Source organism: Macrotis lagotis, chromosome 5, assembly GCF_037893015.1.
Source record: "Macrotis lagotis isolate mMagLag1 chromosome 5, bilby.v1.9.chrom.fasta, whole genome shotgun sequence".
NCBI lineage: Eukaryota > Metazoa > Chordata > Mammalia > Peramelemorphia > Peramelidae > Macrotis > Macrotis lagotis.
The window spans coordinates 146,753,694-146,773,859 of NC_133662.1; the positions used below are offsets into that span (position 1 = coordinate 146,753,694).

General features: G+C 35.2%; 1 protein-coding gene across 10 annotated transcripts in view; it reads right to left on the reverse strand.

Moving 5' to 3' along the window:
- BCLAF1 (BCL2 associated transcription factor 1) overlaps positions 1-19,963 on the reverse strand; it is a 36,071-nt gene extending 16,108 nt beyond the window's left edge. For 7 of the 10 annotated variants that reach the window (XR_012468563.1, XR_012468564.1, XM_074187662.1 and 4 more), the window contains exons 1-6: positions 19,846-19,963; positions 12,143-12,239; positions 4,821-4,942; positions 3,245-4,159; positions 1,318-1,983; positions 987-1,156 (exon numbers count right to left, since the gene is read on the reverse strand). Coding sequence is in view for 8 of the 10 variants with exons in the window: in XM_074187662.1 (XP_074043763.1) it covers positions 987-1,156; positions 1,318-1,983; positions 3,245-4,159; positions 4,821-4,924 (1,855 nt within the window). In the remaining 2 variants the exon portion in view is untranslated. Of the gene's footprint in view, positions 1-986; positions 1,157-1,317; positions 1,984-3,244; positions 4,160-4,820; positions 4,943-12,142; positions 12,240-19,496; positions 19,598-19,845 lie in introns of those variants that run through there. The other 3 variants (XM_074187666.1, XM_074187663.1, XM_074187659.1) reach the window with 2 other exon arrangements.
- Positions 19,964-20,166: the final 203 nt, after the last annotated feature.

Consider the following 20,166-nt stretch of genomic DNA (forward strand, 5'->3'; position numbering starts at 1 on the left):
GGAAATATTCTGGGGGAAAAGAATCATTTTATTTAAGCTGCCTTTAACTGATGCAGCTACCCAAAAAGTAATGCCCCAAAACTTCTGAACAGCTTAAAAATCTTTGAATCTAGAATTACATATTGTTGAAAACATAGAAACTCCAAAATATTTTGAATCTTTTGAATGTTTCTTTTAATATAAAAACTGACAATTGTCTAATCTTTTTGTTTATATTCTTTTAAATGGATTAGATTTTCCCCTTCTTAAGTACTATGACAATACATGATTTTTTTTGCTTATTCACTATTTCACAAAAGCTATCACCATGAAAATTAAGCAGCATAAAAACAAGAGATGAGGTAGTTACAATCCAGTATTTCACTTAACTTTAAATGAACTATTCAAAACCTGAATGCTGAATTTATTGAATTATTTAATTACAAATACTATCTCCTTAATACAGGAGGATAACTCAATAACCTATATTTACCCTGAATTTTCAAAATACTTCAGAAATATGAACCAAAAAATGCTACCAAATTTATATCATAAAACCTTGGGTACTTCAAACATAGGATATGCAGTAATGCATGCATATATTTAAGGAATGTGAAGAATAAAAGTTTATTCTAATTAGCTCTCATAAACACCAACAGTACCACTGTATTAAGAGATAAAAATGATTCCCATGTTTATTAAAAGGATAGAGCTAAATTTATAATGTGAAATTTTTAAATTTCAAAATGCCTGGGAAATGGTCAGATATTTTATCAAGTTTTATGTTAATAAACAAACTCTCAATTTATCATAAAATAGATTTTGAGCTAGATTTTATTTGCTAACTTATCAATAATTTAAATCACATTTTATTAAATATTTCAGGGTTAAGCACTCAAGACTGCCAAAAAAAATTTTCATCAAAAACTTAGCATTTAGTTAGTTCAGATTGTAACTGTTAATTTTTCCTAAAGTAATTTTTATTTTCATTTGATAACCTGACTTACCTTTAACATGATGAACCAAGGACACAATGTGCTGAATAAATGACTCTGAAGTGCTTTTGCTGGCCTGTGGCAACTTAATGTGGTCAAAGATGGACCGGAATTCTTGTTCCTTCTTGACAGAATGGACAAGTGTACTAGCAAGCAGCCTGTCTTTAGTCAAGGAAGCAGGTCTAGAGTATGTCAATAACAAAAACACACACACAAAAGAAAAAATACCATTGGTTTGAATATCATGGAGAGAAAAGTTAACAGGGGAATAAACAAGTTTAACAGTTCAATATGAATTCATATATCCACAAGATTTACTGAACACCTCTGCCAGGTCATTTACCTGTTGGAATCATCAAGAGGTACAGGTGCCATTTTGAGTTTGACTTCAGGGCGATGGGAATCACTGGCTATCATTTTGATCCTAAGTGGACTCTCCTCTCTGAAGGTAGACTTTTCTCTCGCCTCCAGATTCTTGTGTAGAGGGGGACTGTAATCAAAGAGTTCTTTGAGCTTTTCAGACTTTACCTGCTCAGGTGACTGAGTTTCTTTCTTCACCATTATTCTCTCAGAACTTTTGTCGTCTTCCTTGTGCTTATCTTTTGAAGTGCTAGGCCTTTCCACTACATATCCAGTCTCTTTAAGTTTATAATTTTTCTCTTCTCTAAATCCATCACTTTCTCTATTGCCCTTGAGTGAAACTTTAGATTTGTACTTGGTTCCTTCCTCCTCAGCATTCCGGTGAGATGCAGTAGTAAAATTTTTACCCTGATCTGCCAGGACAGACTTCCTGAACTGTCTATAATCCTCGGTCTCCTCTGTGTCATCCCCTTCTGAATCATTAAACTTTCGTTTTCCAGCCTCTTTATCACTGAAATAATCTAAAGCTTCCTGATCCTCCCATTCTCCCTCTGCCCTCCCTTTTTCTGTTCCTTTCTCCTTTGGGGCCTCTTTCTCCCTGGTATTACCCCTATCAAGCAGGTATACTCTAGACTCTTCATCTGTGTACCTGTAAATAGCAAAGAAGAGGATGGTAACTCTGGATTGCATTCACTGTCATTTACTTTTATACTTAATGTGTTGCCCTACATATCAGGATCAGCAACAAAAGCAACAAATCCCACATTGAAAATATTTCTATTTGACATTCTGTTTTTGCAAAGCATTAAGCATGTATCAGTGGCACTTTATATGAATTATATAATAAGCTCCTACAATTTAGCAAAAGTAAAAAGCTCCTCAAAAGTTCATCCCAATTAACAACACAGTCCATAATTCTGTATGCCAAATATCACACATTTCTACAACTTCCAAAAATAGCTTCTCAATTGCTAACTTAGAATTATTCCTTAAATAAGAAATGTCTACATAAATTTACTTTTTATTTAAAACAACTCTCCAAAAGAATAGGACTTCTCTTACTTAGTCCTTAACAAATTACTTTCAATACTAACATTTTTAAATAAGTTCAGGTGGATAACAGTAAAAGTATGTATTACTTATCATAACCTTCATTTCAATCACAAAATGCTTCCAACTTTACAAATATACTTCACTCTAGGAAAACAAAGACTCCTTGCACGTTCATAAATAGGAATTATCAATATCAGCTGGATAAATATGACTGTGATAACATAAAAAAATACCTATTCAATGTCTTAACATGGAAAAAACAAAAGTACTCTAATAAAAGATTATCTTCAGTAAGCTTCCTCAGCTATCTAAATCACTTGAAATTAAATCTATAAATTAAAAACTATTTAACACATACAACTAAATTTTAAGCTCTATATGATTATCAATCAATTGAAAAATTGAACTTCTTATAATGCAGGTAGATTATTAACAGAAGTTCACACAGAAAAAATACATAATTCAACATTACATTTTACATAATTAACTTCTGGCTAAAATTAAAACTTCAGAAGTTAATCAATAGCAATCAATAATCAATAAGTTCAACCTTATCGTAATCCTTTTAAGTTTTTGACATAACCATTCCAGGAAGGTCTGAAAAGTAATAGAATCAAAAAAAAACAGTACAAATCTGTTTATCATCAGATTCAGCTCTCATTTTTCAATACTCCAAAATTTAAAAAAATAATAATTTGGGAGTATATTATGACAGAACAGTACAAATTAATGTTTTAGCAAGACCAAGCTAAAGTTAAATAAAGTTTAACAGTGATTCCCAACGTTTATAAACAATTTAAAAGATGAAATGAACACTATTTTTAACAAGGATTATCCATAATGTAGTTCTTTCTTACCTTTTTAAAAATTTTCCAGTCTTTGCAGTTTCCTGATCTCCACCATCAGGATAAAATGAAGAACGCATTCTAGTTTCTTCCCTTGGAACATTCTGTGGTGGGATTGTCTTTGCAGGGCTTCTTCGTGAAGGTATGTGATGAATTGGACTATTCTGAGAGGGGCTGTAGCGACTAGAACCATTTCCAAGGGAACCAGATCCAGACCTCTCAGGACTATGCTGAATGGAATGTGAATGCTGAGAAGGAGTATTTTTTGCAGAGTGGGCTGTGCTGAGCATGGGAGCATCTGAACAAGATGAACTCTGACTAGGAGGTGTAGCAATAGGAGAAGGACTATGGGGTGATCTTGGGCTATTATCATATGCTGAAAGACCAGGCCAAATGTCACCAGATGCTGCTGATGATTTATTAAAATCATCCATGGGTTCAGAGGGGTCATGTTCAAATGTTTCTTTCTGTTCATCCTGTGATTTGCTTTTCAAAGGACTATCTTCTTGGGGAGCCCCTTCAGTTTTCTTGGTCTGCTTTTCAAGGGACCCTCGTCTTTTTGAAGAGACAGGTGATTTGCTATATGGAGATGATGAACGAGATGAAGATGACCGTGGAGACCTGGAAGATCTATAAGACCGGCGAGATCGGCTTCGAGATCTCTGAGAAGACACAGATCTTCGTTTTGGACTCCTGGAACGTGAACGACCCCGTCGAGGGCTACGTGAGTGTCTTCTATTCCAGACAGGTCTATAGCCACCTCGATGATATCTACCACCACCTCCTTGGTAATACCCTCTACCCCTTCCTCTGTACCCATAAGGTCTTCTCATTCCTCTATTATTTCGGTAATCTCGACGATAATCTCTAGAATAAACACGATCTCTACTACGAGATCGTGAATATGTCCTGGAACGGGACCTAGAACTAAAATTGAAAAAAAATAAATTAATGTAATGAAATGGAAAATACATCATTGTAACACACTGCAAGTTTCTCATTAAATGCAACAAATATTGAATTAAAGTTAAAACAAATATTGGTATTTCTTGTAAAAACCAAAAAAAAGGGAAACTTTGCCTTAATACTTTTTTATTTTCCTTCCTACTGTTTGTTAAATCAAAATATATCAAGGGAAAATCTATTTTTTAAAAGTTAAGCTTTAAGGAAAAAACTTATTGCTGTAAAGAGTGATCAATGTTATAAAACTAAAATGTTTAAGACGAAATGAAGTTGTAATGAGTAAGACATAAAAAAATAATAAAAAGCTAGGTGATGCAGTGGATAGATAGAGCACCGGCCCTGGAGTCCAGAGTACCTGAGTTCAAATCTGGCCTCAGACACTTAATAATTACCTAGCTGTGTAGCCCTGGGCAAGCCACTCAACCCCATTTGCCTTACAAAATAAATAAATAAATAAAATAAAGTTTTAAAAAACAGTAAAAAGGAAAAACAAAATAAACATGATGAAAACTATGTTATTTCTACAACGTATATACATGGGATGTCTATGAATTGATTAAAATCTAAAAGAAATGAATTTTTAAAACAATAAATGGGGGGAAAAAATTCAAATTGAAGAATTCACCTATATCTCTTCTTTCTAGAATGTGATCTGGACCTTGACCTGGAACTGGATTGTGATCTGGACTTTGACCTTGAAGAATGTGATCTAGAGTTGGAACGACCCATTTCTTCAGTGGATTATTCCTATTGAAATGGAGCAGTAAAGGTTAAAAAGATGTAATATGTATAATGTCACAATACTGTCTTTAAAATATTCTATAATAAAATGACAAAAACAAATAACTTTGTATCTCAAAATGTTACAGAATTTATTATCCTCTTTTCTTCTACAATAATTTCAAATAAAATACAATTTTTTCAATTAGACAAGACACACACAATATATATAATGGGAAAAAGCAGCATTTCTAAGTTTTAGACCCACCTATGTGTCTCATACAAAAATAGCAGTAGATGCAGAAGTCAGAAATGGAAATTCTTTTAGACTCCAGCAACAAGTTATGTTATTCCATGATCAATACAAACACCTAACTGTCCAGTTAAAAAGAATAATATCAGAATAATACAGATAAGGAACCTGAAACAAAAAATACACAAATGATACAATGTCAGAGATCAAAAACTTAACCTACCAGACTACTAACTTTCATCTGGCAATTGTAAACTGACTATTCCACAGACAACAATAACTGGAATGGAACTGGACAATTTTCTACAAGAGTAATGGGATAAACTATTTCCTGCTGGGGTCCAATGCTCCACCAATATCTAGTTTGAACTGAAGTTCTGCACAATATGATACTGGTAAGAAGAAAAATTGTGGAGAAAAGAAAACATAGCATTTAGTCAAAAAAAAGCAGAAGTTGACATATAAATAGAAAAGCTAAACAATCTTAACTTTTCCCCAAGTGCTGCACAGTGCAAAATAACATTTAAACTACAAGTTTTATATGCCATTGGACATAGGCATCCAGTTTGTTTGCATTTCATTAACAGTACAAAATCATTCATTAATTCATCTATTTAGAACAAAATTTTCAAAAAATTTTCATACTTCCAACATTTCTTCTCTCACTAAATTTTGCTTCTACAAGCTTCCATTTGATTTCTTCCTTCTCAAATCTCTAACATTTCTCTTTAAAAGAATTCACTCTAGGGGCGGCTAGGTGGCCGATGGATAAAGCACGGGCCCTGGAGTCAGGAGTACCTGGGTTCAAATCCGGTCTCAGACACTTAATAATTACCTAGCCGTGTGGCCTTGGGCAAGCCACTTAACCCCATTGCCTTCCAAAAATCTAAAAAAAAAAAAAAAAAAAAATTCACTCTGAACTTATTCAGTCTAGCATCCTCTTAAGAAAGTTGATTCCAATTACCTAGCTGTGTGGCCTTGGGCAAGCCACTTAACCCCATTTGCCTTGCAAAAACCTAAAAAAAAAAAAAAGTCTCCAAGTAACCAAATAGTTAGCACTCCCAAGTGCCAAGTAGTTTCAGGATACAAGACAAGAAAGCCAACTTAGCTAATGTGACAATGCACTGGGAGGGAGAGCTAGGGGGATAGCATGTGCCAAGCAAACCAATCTACTATAACTACCTCTGATTGACAGTCCATGACAATGAATACAACAGTACTCTTCAGATCAAGTCAAAGTACCCAAAGATATCATTGAGCAGAGCAATTCTTGTAGCAGTGTGAATTGGTACCTGCTTTTACAGCTGTTGTAGCCTGTATCTTCACTAAGAGGAGCAACTTTTGTGAAGAAGAGGCCTGTCACCTAAAACAACCAGCACCAATTTTTGATCAATTGTTACTATATTATCAATGAGACCTTTGCCTTAAGCCCAGTCATCCAAAGACATTATCCAAAGGAGCAAATACTGAGGAAATGTAACCTGGAGATGGTTTCTGCAAGGGCTACAACCCTTTGTAGACTCTGAAGTCAACAGAAAATGGGAGCTCAAAAAGAAAAATTTCTCTTGGTAGAATCAAAGTTAAAAGTTTAAAGTTTGGAAATATAGGAGAAAATAAGAAATCAAATGGCAACAAAATGGATATGGTTTTTAATTCAAGGAAATAACATTAAAGAAGCTATAATAATAATTCTTTTGTCTTACCACTAGACCCTGAGGATAAAAGGGTACTTACAACTGACCTAAAGTTAAAATTTCTTACATAGCTTGTTTCTCCCAACTAGAATGTAATGAATTCCTTTAAAAGAGAAATGATCTTGTTTTTTCTTTCTACTTCCAACAACAACTTAGCATGGCATTTTGTAGATAAGGGTTTAATCATATGAGTTTTTTTGTTTTTCATTCTCTAACCCCAAATATTCTTAAATGTATACCTAACAAGCTATACTTTGGGGATGAGAAGAAGGCAGTCCTAAGGAAATTATTGATATTTGTATTGTTCTTCCATAAAAAATATAAATGGCTTAAACTTAGAAAAGGCTTAACTTTCAAATATATTTTTAAAAATTGATGTTATTCCCTAACAAAAGTTAGCTGAGATTTTATTCAATACATCTCCTAGACTCCAAATGTGAAAAAAAAAAATCAAATAAAAAAGATAGAATTTCAGGTTTAGAATTTGGAAACATAGGACAAGACTTGAAAGGATATCTGGTTCAAATGGCAATAGGAAAGATCATAAAAGTCCAGCCCAGCACTAGAACAAATGATAATTTAAAACATCAGTAGGCTACTTCATTCAGTCCAAGAATGAACAAAATAAGAAAAACTGAGAACACTAAAAGAGAGATGTATCTCACCATGAAAATCAGTACAAGTTAGGGTGAATAGGCTAAAAGTGTGCAACAGCAACTCAACCTGGGACAGGTAAAACTACTGGCCTCCAGCTGCCCTGAGCATAAAAACATGAGGGAAGTAGAAACTAGAGCCAGGAGTCTAACAAATCTAGACCAGAACCAAAGAGAATCTAACCATTCTATCCTATAGTATAGAAACTGATCTCTGACTTAACAACTCGATTATCAGGACTGGGGTTTAAAGATGTAAATAAAGAAAACAATGTATAGATGCATATTACATGTAAATATGTAGATAAAAATTTCCAAGAAGTAAACCCAGAAAAAAATACCATGGGGGGGGGGGGGGGGGGGACTTTGGCCACAGAAATATCCAGAAGAAATAAAACAAAGGATTTTTTAACATGAATTTTTTTTAAGGGAAATAAGAACTCTGGAGGAAGGAACTGGAAGAAAAGGTTAGAAAAGTAAAAAAACCTTATTTAAGTCATGATCAAAAACTGAAATAAAGCAAACACAACTTGCTGGTAGTCAAAAAACCTAATACAAAATTAAGATTGAAAAATTAAAGCAACCATAAGCTACCTACCAAAAACAGGGAAAATATGTCAAAAAAAAAAGATAATCTCAGAGTAACAAAACTCCTTGAAAACATACACAACACTCACAAAAATATAAATATATATAAATATATTTCAATAAATGATACTGCCAAGATTTATTAGAAATAGGGCAAAATAAAATCAGAAACAAACTGTCTTCTTCTATAAGACTCCTTAAAAGTAGAACTCACAAGAATAATAGAACAAAAATTCAAAATTACTAGATCAAAAAACAAAAAAAAACTTTGTGCAGGCAGTCAGAGAAGAATTGAAATAGCAAAAAACTATAGTGGAGGTCAAAAGACATGACAACAATTGAAAAAAAAAGTGATCCTATTAATAAATTTCTTAAATGATACAAATATAGTCATGATCTCTAAACCAGGATGGGATAAAATAGAATACCCCACAGAGCATTATCCCAAATAATATCAGCAAAGAATCCATAGCAACATATTTAAAAGATTATGTGACAAGGTTGGATTAATATCAGGAATATAGGGCTATTTCAATATTAAGAAAACTGTAAACATAATACCATTCAGAAAATATTAATAAAATACAACATTCATTTGTTTAAAAAATAAAAAGTATGGGAATAAAGGGATGTTTTCCTTATATAACTATGTAATTTTTAAACCAAGAACTGGCAATATCTGTAATAGAATATCCCTAAAGGCCTTTCTAATAAGAACAAAGGCAAAAATATCTCTTTATCATCACTATTATATAAGTTTTAGAAATGATAGCTTATAAGAAAAAAAATGAAGAGAATAAACATTAACAATGAAGATGACTGACAGTGCTCTCTGTGGGGGGAGGGGGAGGGAAGCAAGATGGGGGAAAATGTAAAACTCAAATAATATCTTTAATAAAAAGAAATTAAAAAAAACAATGAAGATGCAAAATTATTCCTTTTTTCAATGATAATGGTCTACTTAGGGAAATCTTAGAGAGTTAACTAAAAATTTAAACCAATAACTTCATCAAAGCAGCAGGATTTTAAGTATATCCCACCCCACCAAAAAAGAAAAATCTAAGTTTCTCTAACTCAGTAGAAAATGAATAAAATTCCATTCCTCTTTACTGAATATAAAAAATATTTGATTTTCAATTTACAATATATACTTTATAACAGAGACATAATATAATATTAATTGCTCAGAGTTGGCCCAGTCTGATATATAAAAATGACTATCACCTGAAGTACCATACTCATTCAGTACCACAAACTAAGGGGTTAACTTTATAGTAAACATGAGTTTCTTTTTAAGAGCTAGGAAAAAATAAAATTTACCTGAAAATACAAAAGGTCAAGAATCTCAAGGGAAACAGTAAAAAAAAAAAAAAAGTGAGAAGAGTCTAGCAGTATCAAATCTCAAACTATACTACAAAGCAGTAATCAAAAATAATATAGCAATGGTTTTAAAACATTGAGAAGTTGATCAATGAAATACACTAGAAACAAAAGATTCAAAAGGAATGAACAGTTTAGTAGTATTCAATAACCCCACAGACTGTAGCTGTGTCAATATTCAGCTAAAACTATGAAGACAACCAGAAAGCAGTCTGACAGAAATTACGTTTAGACCAGTATCTTACACCAGTGGTATCAAATTCAAAATAAAAATAAGCATATTCCTACCAACAATGTATGCTGATTAGAAACCCACAAATTAAAATTATAATGTTGAAATGTGAGGTCAATCTCTGCAAGACTTGATATCTGTCTTATACCGTACACCACCAATGAGCTCCAAACTGTTACATGCTCTAAATAACAAAAGGTCACATCAACAAATCCAAGGAGGGAAGAATATATTTTTCCCATATATGAATAGGAAAATTCTTCTAAACAAGGAGTAAAGAGATTATAGGAGACCAAATAGATCATATTGACTAATTAAAATTTTAAAACTTTTGTACAAATTAAATCAACAAATCTAAATTTAGTACAGAAACTATTAGGGGAAAAAAATCTTTTGCAGTAAGCTTATTCAAAATTAAAATATACAGAAATGACTCCCATGCTTTTAAAAAAAATCATTCCCAGGAGATAATAAGACAAAGTATATATGTATCTAACAGTCTAGTTAGCAATAATAATATAAAAATGTTAAAAAATCACTAATATGATAAAAATGTGATTAATATGATAAAAATCACTAATAGAAAAAACACAAAGTAGCTCTGAGGATCCACTTTACAACTCATCAAATTGGCAAAGACAGCAAAAAAATGGAAGATTATAGTTCCTGGAAGGGATGTAAAACAAGCACATCTGGGCACTTTTGACAGAGCTGTGAATTGAACCAAGAATTCTGGAAAACAAATTAGAGCTACCTTCACAAAAAAAAAAACCCACTAAATTGTGCATATACTTTGATCAAATGATATAACTAATATATCTTAAGGCAAAGAATTTTACATGTTATCTTATCTGATCATAACAATAACCCTAAGATGATATTATTATCCCCATCTGACAGATGAGGATACTGAGGGTTTCTGGATTAAGTGATTTGTCTAAGTCTTCAGTGTCTAAAGTATCCACCAATCAGAGAACAGTTGAACTAATTATGATATATTAAGATAATGCAATATTTTAATGCAAAATATGATAGGGGAGGGTGGGGAGTGGAGAGATTTAGAGCAATACGAAAAAAAGTTGCATGAACTATTATGTGGAAAGGAGAGGTACCCAGGAACTTTATTACAATACTGTACAGAAAAATAACTTTAAAACAAATTTGATCAATCCAATGATCAATCATGACACCATGGGACCAATGATGAAGCATGCTTCCCATATCTTAATAGGTGGGTAATGAATTAGTGTTGCAGAATCAAAGTTTTTTTTTTTGTCATGGTCAATGTGTGGAACTGTTTTGCTTGACTTTGCTAATTTGTTAAAAGGGAAGGAATTTTTTTGTGGGGAAGGGGATTTTAGGAAAAGGGGGGCACTGATAACTTAAGGAAGAAAAAAGTACCATTAAAGGATTTAAAAACAGTAAGAAAAGATTTGAATGGCAACACAGACAAGCTTTGAAACTAAAGTGCTGAATTGTGTGTATGTGTATATATACATACACACACATATTTTTAATAAGGTAATAAAATGCTGAATTGTGTGTATGTGTATATATACATACACACACATATTTTTAATAAGGTAATAAAATTCATATACAATCTTTTTCTGTTCTCTATATAAATATTCATGTCTGTCAAGTTTACAAAGACAAAAAAGTTCATAATGAAAGGATGAAGAATTTTAATAAACTGATCTTAATTTAGAACAAGATAATGCAGTAATCATTTAAGTTAAAATGGGTAAAATCCCATTATAATAAACTCAATAGGGCTACCAAATGGTAATAAGATTTAAGAATAGTAAGTCATTCTTCTAGAAATTACAGATCTAAAAAAGAAAGCAATTCAGTCATTTTATATATGTGAATGCTAGCATTTTACTTGGCATTACCACACACTCTTAGCCTGCTTCCCTCTAAGGGTTATGACTTTCTCCAAAAAAATAAGAAAGAAAGAAAAAAGGATAAAATAAAGGCACAATGTTTACAAACAGTTACAGCCTTCTTGCTAAAAGCTAATTTTATATCTCTTCCTGGGGTGGGGTGGGGGTGGGGGGGATAGAATTCAGCAGGAACCTCATGTGGTTTTTGCCTTTGGAGAGAGGATCAATAGCACAGTTGTTTTACTTTAAAAGTTGATTCTGGTTGTTTTCAGGAGAAATTATACAACTAAAAAAAAAGATAAAAATGAAGAAAGACTTTTTTCCTTAGATAAAAATTATGTAAGAATAAAAGCTGTTATAACTAAGATAAGCTAGCATTTTTTAAAAACTCTACCTTTTAAAGTTGAATGCAATATGGTTCACAATATGGTACATGTACTCCCAGAAAAGTTTAAAAGCACATAACTTTTTGAAGACAATTCTGTCTCACAAATTCCCAAAACTATTATAAATGTGAAAATGAGATCTCAATCACACTTACCTTGGGTTCTGATAAGTAGCGAGTAATGTCTTTGAAGCACTGTAAAATTCTTCCTGTAGATAACGTTCTCAGAAATTTAAAGTCTAAATTCCAATTCCTAACAACAACAAAAAAGTTATGTTAATTTTAGGCACTGTAGTAGGTATTGCAATACAAAGTATAATAATATATTCTCTGTTCAAGGAACTTATATCATAAGGTGAAGATTTAACATTGAAGAACCTTACACATACCTAACATCCCTCCCAAGCATAAAGAAATAGTAGAATTAAATAATTCCAATAAAGCTGAAATATGAGGAATATTTTTATCTGCATAAATTAGTAATGCATTGAAAACACAGCATAAGAAATATTTACTATTTCATTAAGGAAAAATCAGTTTTTTATCTTTCTAAAGAACTTTTTAGTTTTGTTTGTAAGGCAATAGATATTAAAGAGACTTGCCCAAAGTCTCACAGCCACTAAGTATCAAATGTCTGAGACTGCCTTTGAACTCAGGTCTTCCTGACTCCTAAGGACCCAGTTATATCCACTTTGTCACCTGGCTGTCCCAAAAAGAATTTCAACGAAGTTAAAGTAATACTATATGAATATCAACATATAACACTTAAACTGAATCTAATGACCACAGTAATAAAGCTAATAAAATTCTTATCTAAAATTTAAAAGTATTCTAAGATTTTATAATCTACTCAAAATTTTGCTGGCAAACCAAAAAAAAATCCTTTTTCCTTCAAAAATTAGATTAAAATTATTTAAAATCAAGTTTTTGTGAATTTTTTTAGCAAGATCAGTTTCAAGTTTATACCTTGAGAATAGAGGTTACATGAAATATCTTCAGAAATTCATTCAAATAAAATAGGTTAAATGTCTCCTGCTCTAATAGCACAGATCTTTGATTCTTAAAATAGATGTCTCAAAAATCAATCACTATTGTATTAAGTGCCTACTAAAAATCAATCAAGTGCCTAATATGTGCCAGCCAATGTGCTAGGTGCTGGGGATACAAATAGAAAAAATGAAACATTCTCCCTCTCTAAGGGCTTACATTTCATTAGGGAGACAATAAGAGGATATATATGGGACGGCTAGGATAGAGTGGATAAAGCACCAGTCCTGGAGTCAGGAGTACCTGAGTTCAGATCCAGCCTCAGGCACTTAATAATTCCCTGTGTGGCCTTGGGCAAGTCACTTAACCCCATTGCCTTGCCAAAAAAAAAACACTAAAAAAAAAAGAGAATATATGAATAAATACAAAGTGGTGGTCTATAGTCAAATACATGGTAGTTAAGAAGGTAAGGCACTAAGAGCTTCCAAGTAGAAAGGTAGAAGAAAAGCTTCATGTAAATTGTTATCTTTAAGGAAGTGAGGAAATGAGAGGAGAGAAGGGAATGGTACAGAGGATACAAAGATGTAAAGACAATGATGAAATCACTATATGAGAAGGTCAATTTAGCAGAACTGTCAAGTGAGAAGAAGTATAATTCAACCAGGAAGGCCAGGTAGCTGACATCAAAAAGTTTCTATTTTCTCCTAGAAGCATTAAGAAGCTACTAGCACACACTGACTAGGGAAGCAATATGATAAAATCTATACTGAAGGAATATCATTTTAGCCAGGCAGATTGGAAAGATGAGGCAGGAAGATCATATAAAGTGACTGGGGTATGACTAAGGTGGTAGCTGTATGAGCCTTGAGAAATGAGATTGATACAACAAATGTAAAAGTAGGTGAAGCTAGGTGGTCCAGTGGATAGAGCACAGGCCCTGGAGTCAGGAGTACTTGAGTTTCAAATCCAAGCTCAGACACTTAATAGTTACCTAGCTGTGTGGCCTTGGGCAAGTCACTTAACCCCATTGCCTTGAAAAATCTAAAAAAAATTTTTTTAAATAAAAAAAGAGGCAAGTCTTGGCAAATAAATGGTTATATATCCTTGACAGAAATGGGGAAATTTGGTAAGGGTTTTGGAAAACACTAAGTTCTGTTTTGCAATTGTTGATTTTCAGAAGTATTTGCGACATCCAATCTGAAATGCCCAAAAGTTAATGTCATATGACCAGTCTGATAGTAACTTGTGAGAAAAAAGTTTCAGATAAGTGATCATGTTGAAAGCCATATTGAGGAGTTGAGAAGTGAGGTTATTGGGTGTAGATAGCTTTTTTCTAAGATTCTGGCTAGGAAAGGAAGGAGAAATAATTGCCCAAGAGAATGACAGTTAAATGAAGATTAATTAAAGATGAAGGGCAGCTAGGTGACAAAGTGGATAGAATACTGGTCTTGGAGTCTGGACAAGAGTTCAAATCCAGCCTTAGATGCTTGCCACTTACTAGCTATGCACTAACCCTGGATGTGAGGGAATCAGGGTTGATTGCCTCACATCCAGAGCTATATCCAGTTGTCTTGTTTCATATTAGCCACTAGACCCAGATGGCTCTGGAGGACAGAGCAAGTCTGGTGACTTAGCACAGCACCCCCTCATTCAAATTCAATTCATGTGCTTATCTTGGCATCATCTCCCTCATGTTGTGGTCTTCTTCAAAAATAAAGGAACAAAAAAAAAAGAATGAGGAAAGGAGAATGTTTGAAGGCATCAGGAAAGGAACCAGTATATAGGATACATTTCCTGAAGATAATCTAGTATATCCTTATTTTTTTTTACTCATTTACAGTATCTATTCAATATAAAGTTATAACTTTTAGTCCAGTGTGATGGTTCACTGAAGAATATCACTTACAAAAAGCTGCCTGTTCCCTCCCTTCAAGAATACTTTCAGGGAAGCAGCTAGATAAGGCAGTTGATAGAGCAGCATCTTATTACTTAGCTGTGTGACCCTGGTCAAGTCACTTAACCCCCACTGTCTTGCCAAAAAAAAAGAATGTCTTGAGCATATATTCATACAAATTGTATAGAAAAAAACGACAAAGAACAAGTTTAATCCTAAAGAAGAAATGAGAAGATACCTCCTTCCAGTAAATTTTTTTGAGGGGGAGGAGGTGCATACCTAAATGAATATATGGAACACTTCAAGTAAAATGAATATCTTTTGAATGTATTCATCATTTTTGCCAAATTTCTCTTCTTCCTTTTCCTCTTTTTTAAAAAAAATTATTTGTTACAAGGGACTCTGGTAAAAGTTGAGTGAAGAGATCTAGGGGAAATTTAGGCAGTAGAAAAAAAACAAAAACTATCAAATAAATGTACTTTAAAAATTATATACATGACAACGAATTATAAACAATAACATATAATACAAATCAAAAGTAATCAATGTTTTCCTAGTCAACTTTTCAGTATAAGATCTGAAATCTACTATTTTATCTTCATCATCAGATTCCTTCTATTTCAGTCAAGCCTTCAATATTTGTGCAATCTCTAACATAGATCCCCTCAAGATATGCTTCTCTAATTCTGCTACTTTCCCCATTCTTGTTAAGGACCGTGATGTTCCATTCTAAGTAAGGTAGCTTCAAACTTATAACCATTTGTTATACATATCTGTGTAGATATTTCCCATTTTTTCTTTTGTCTTTCCATCCTTATCTTTATCATATTCTCTTCTGAGTCTCTACCATATTCAAAAATTATCTCCTTTTCAATCCAACCTCCATATAGTTGTCTGGAAAAAAAATCTTAAGCATAATGCTGATATCATTCCCCTACTAAAGAATGATCAATGGCTTCCCTTTACTTGGAGCATAAATTGCAAGGGGAATAAATAAAACCTTTGCCAGGCATTTAAAGCCCTTTAAAATCTTATCTTCCATGTAAGAAATAATTGAGAAGCATTGTATAAACAGTGGAAAGCATTTTCACTGAAGTAAGAGGACCAAGGTCCAAGTCTCTCCCCCAAACATTCAGTTGCCCGGGTGACCTATCTTGGATAATTCAAAAATGACAAGGTAGATCCTGAGATCTTTTCCAGCTCTACAGATCTATGATCCTATTGTATCGGAATACATAGAATGACTAATTTCGAGTCACCTGCTAATAATAGAAAGCATTACCAATACTTAGCAAAGTATCCATCATATGCAGAGCACTATGCTAGGAGAAAATATAAAGCTTATGTTAAAGACATAAATCCCTTCATTTTTGGAGCTCACATTCGAAAAATATTTGTAGACACCTGCCATTTGTCTTGTTCAATGCAATGCCTTCCTCTGGAGAGAAGCAGCTTAGAGTAGAAAGAACACTAGACTTGAGTCAAGAAACTTAGCTTCTAGTTTCAGCCTTGTTTATTTACTGGCTGAATGACTTTATGAAAACCATTTTCTTCAAATCTACAAAATCAAACAAATATCTTTGTATTTACTTCACAAAAAAATGCTTTGAACAAAAAGTATTTTACTAACTGTTCAACAAAATAAAAATATCATAAAGACAAGGCATTAAAAACTAAAGCTATCTACCTCCCAGATAGAGAGATGATGAACTCAAGAGTATAGATTAAAGCTTATTTTGTTTGGGGGGAGGGAGGAGACCATTGTTAATTCAGGGTTTCCCATAACTATGCATATTTCTAATGGAATTTTTTCCTTAACTGCTCAATGAGCAGGGGAAGAGGGAGAGAATTTAGAACTCAAAATAAAATTGAATTTAAAAATTTGGAGTTTCATATGCATGTATATAAAAATCTGTTTCAATATCTGCCAAAACAAGTATAAGCTCATTGAAGACAAAAACTTTTTTCCTTTTTCTTGATATTCCAACTCCTAAAACAATGCCTTACACATTACAATAAAGACCAAATTGAATTAAGACATAAAATGAATGTCAATTCATGGCTTATAAAGTAGGTTTCTATTGTGGCAAATAACCAAATATTCCTTTGGTCATTATGTCTAACTCCCTTCCAACAAAACTGCATCAGTTTAGAGATACTAAAAATAGCTCTCAGAATGAATATATCAATATGACAATATATCAATATGACTTCTACCTCATGTTCTAAAAGAACATGGATCTGGTAATGGTCAGAAGTACTAAAAGAAGAACAGAGGCGGGGCAGCTAGGTGGAGTAGTCGATAAAGCACTGGCCCTCGAGTCAGGAGTACCTGGATTCAAATCAGGTCTCAGACACTTAATAATTACCTAGCTGTGTGGCCTTGGGCAAGCCACTTAACCCCGGTTTGCCTTGCAAAAAACCAAAAAAAAAAAGAGCAGAGAACACTGAAAATTTTTTAAATTAAGCTTTCTATATATCTAAACCTACCAAGAATTACAACCAAATTTATCTTTACATTTTAAAATTCCAAATGATGGTTTCAAGGGAGAACAGGAAAGTGAAGTAGGTGAGCAGAGTTCAAACAATACAAACCACAGGGGACCTCTATTCAGAGGGTTCAGGGCAATTAACACCAGGAATGGCTTAATGAACTGGAGAATAAAAAATGTTACCAAAACATTGGACATTTGTTTCTGCTTACAGACTCCTCCTATATATTCCTCCTCAAGTAATTTCATGAAAATAATTCTAGCAAGTGTATACATACATATATATATATATATATGTATACGGCCTGTGTGAAACACAATGCTTACACTGAAGTTCAACAAAAAAGGCCTTAGTGATAATTAATAAAGATAAAATGCCATAATATTTTCATTTGTCAAATCAAGATTACTTATCAATAGATTTGTTCATTTTCAATTTAACTTTAAAAAAACCATATTGGATAATATGGTTAATACAGATTTCTTTTCCTTTAAAAGTCATTGGCTGAGTGAGGTAATAGTAAAAAAGTAAATAATAGATGGCACAAAGAAAAGATTTAGAAGTCAAACACATCCTACCTTATTTTACAGATGGAAAAAAAATAAGTATAGAAAGGTTGAGTAACTAGCCCAAGGTAACAGGTAAATTGACAGAGCCAGGATTTGAACACCTTTCACATGACTTTAAATCCAAGTTCTTTCCATTGTATAAGGATATCATTTCAAAAGCTAAGGAAAACGGTTCTCTTAAAAGCTCAAACACAAATTTTCCTTTGTATCCCATCTTTATTGGGTTGGTATTTTAACAGGGATTTCTATATTTTATTCCCATGACATAATTGCTGTTAGAGTCGTTTCAGTCCTGTTTAATTCTTTTTGACCCCATTTGGGGTTTTCTTGGCAAAGATATTTCCTTCAGCTCATTTTACAGATCGGGAATTAAGGCTAGATGTTACCCAAGCTACTGCTATTCATATGTGTAGGAACATATAGTGCTCAAGGGATCGTGGCTGTTGCTGCAACATTAGAGATCCATTTCAGAGTCAGGGAAAAGAATGGTTTGAGAGAGGAAGCAAGCTTATCAACCATGGGGACTGGGGTAGAAGGGGGTGTTTAAATAATGGGGCAAGGGCTTCAGACCACTTAAGAGGCATTGACAACACACTTCCTTTTCTTGAAGGTTTAAAAAAAATCCACCGGTCTTCCAATTCTAAATCAACTCTGTTGAGCCCAGAGTAAGTGGTAGTCACTTTTCTTTCTTCTAAGACTATATGCCTACATGTCCTACAATTATAGAGCTTGGCTTCGGACCTCCCAGTGTTTGTTTGCTATCACTTCCTTGGTTACTTAAAATGCAGTCTAAGAAAGTAACAAGAGAGAACAAAGAGATTTTCAATGAAGAGAATCTGATGGTCAAGTCTGTCTCAATCTATTTTTATCCCCAAATTAAATATATTATACTAAAAAAAGTGTTATGCATCTGAAAGAAGCTTTGAATATTCCAGTAGGAATGATTTTACATGAGCCACCCACACTAATCTACTTCTTTTATGATCAGCAGAGAATTTTCTAAAGCAATGGAAGGGGAAAAAGGATGGAAAAATAAGGTATTATAGAAATTCTCTATATAAAAGCACATTTATAGGGTCGGCTAGGTGGCATAGTCAATAGAGCACGGCCCTGGAGTCAGGAGTACCTGGGTTCAAATCCGGCCTCAGACACTTAATAATGACCTAGCTGTGCGGCCTTGGGCAAGGCACTTCACCCCGTGGCCTTGCAAAAACCTTAAAAAAAAAGAGGGGGAGAGAGAGAGAAATGAAGTAGCTACAAAGGGATGTGAGTGGTTTCAATGTCAGTTTGAGAGGCCCCAGCAACTGAAATAATTTCAAAGGATTCATCATCAATGATCCAGGACCTAACACTTAAGGCTCACAAGATAAAAATAGAAGGACAGCACCCCTGATTTTAAATACGCAGGCGGCCGTGACACGTTTCAGTCGTTTTTGAGCTGGGTCTGTGGCTGACACCGGGGAAAGGTCCGTTCCGCGCGTGGGCCCCGTCTGCGGCGGTCAGCCCGGCTCTCCCGCCGTGGCTGTGCCCCAGGCCCGGCCCGGCCGCCCGCCCTCGGGCCCCTTACCTGGCGGTTGGCAGAGACGGCCCGGCCCGCTCCGCCCGGCTCCCTGGCCCGGGCAGGTGAGGCGGCCCCGGAGGGGCGGGGCCTCGGCCCGTGCGCGCCCGCGGCGGCGGGGGCGAGGCGGCGGGGGGCGCGTGCGCGGCCTGGGGGGCGCCGGGCCGGGCCCGCGGGGCGGGGGCAGGGCCTCCGAGCGGGCCGCGGCGGCTCCCCTCCGCCGGGCCTCGAGGGCCTCGATGACTCAGGCCCCGAAACGCGCACCTAACGGCCCGACCCCACCGCGGCCCCGAGGCCGGGGCTGCCCTCGGGCCTGCGAGCATCGCGGCGCGCCCGGCGTGCTCCCGTGCGGCCTTACCTGACGGGGCGAGCACGGATCCCCGCACTTTTCACCGTTGTAGCTGCGCGGCGGCCATTTCCCCCCTCACGAACAGGAGAACCATAGAGGCATTCTCGACGCGCTGGGCGGAGCACGTCACTTCCGCTGGGGGGCGGGGCCTGGCGTCGCCATCGCGCTTCCGGGCACACGGGCGTCCGGCCGCCGGAAGGCTTTGCCCGCCACCTGGATGGCTGCGCGGGGCTTTCCGGGCCGTCACGTGAGCCCCCCCCCCCCGGCGCGGGTCACGGGGCCTCTTCCCGCCCTCGGTCGGCGCGGTGTGGATGCCTTCCGCCCGACTTG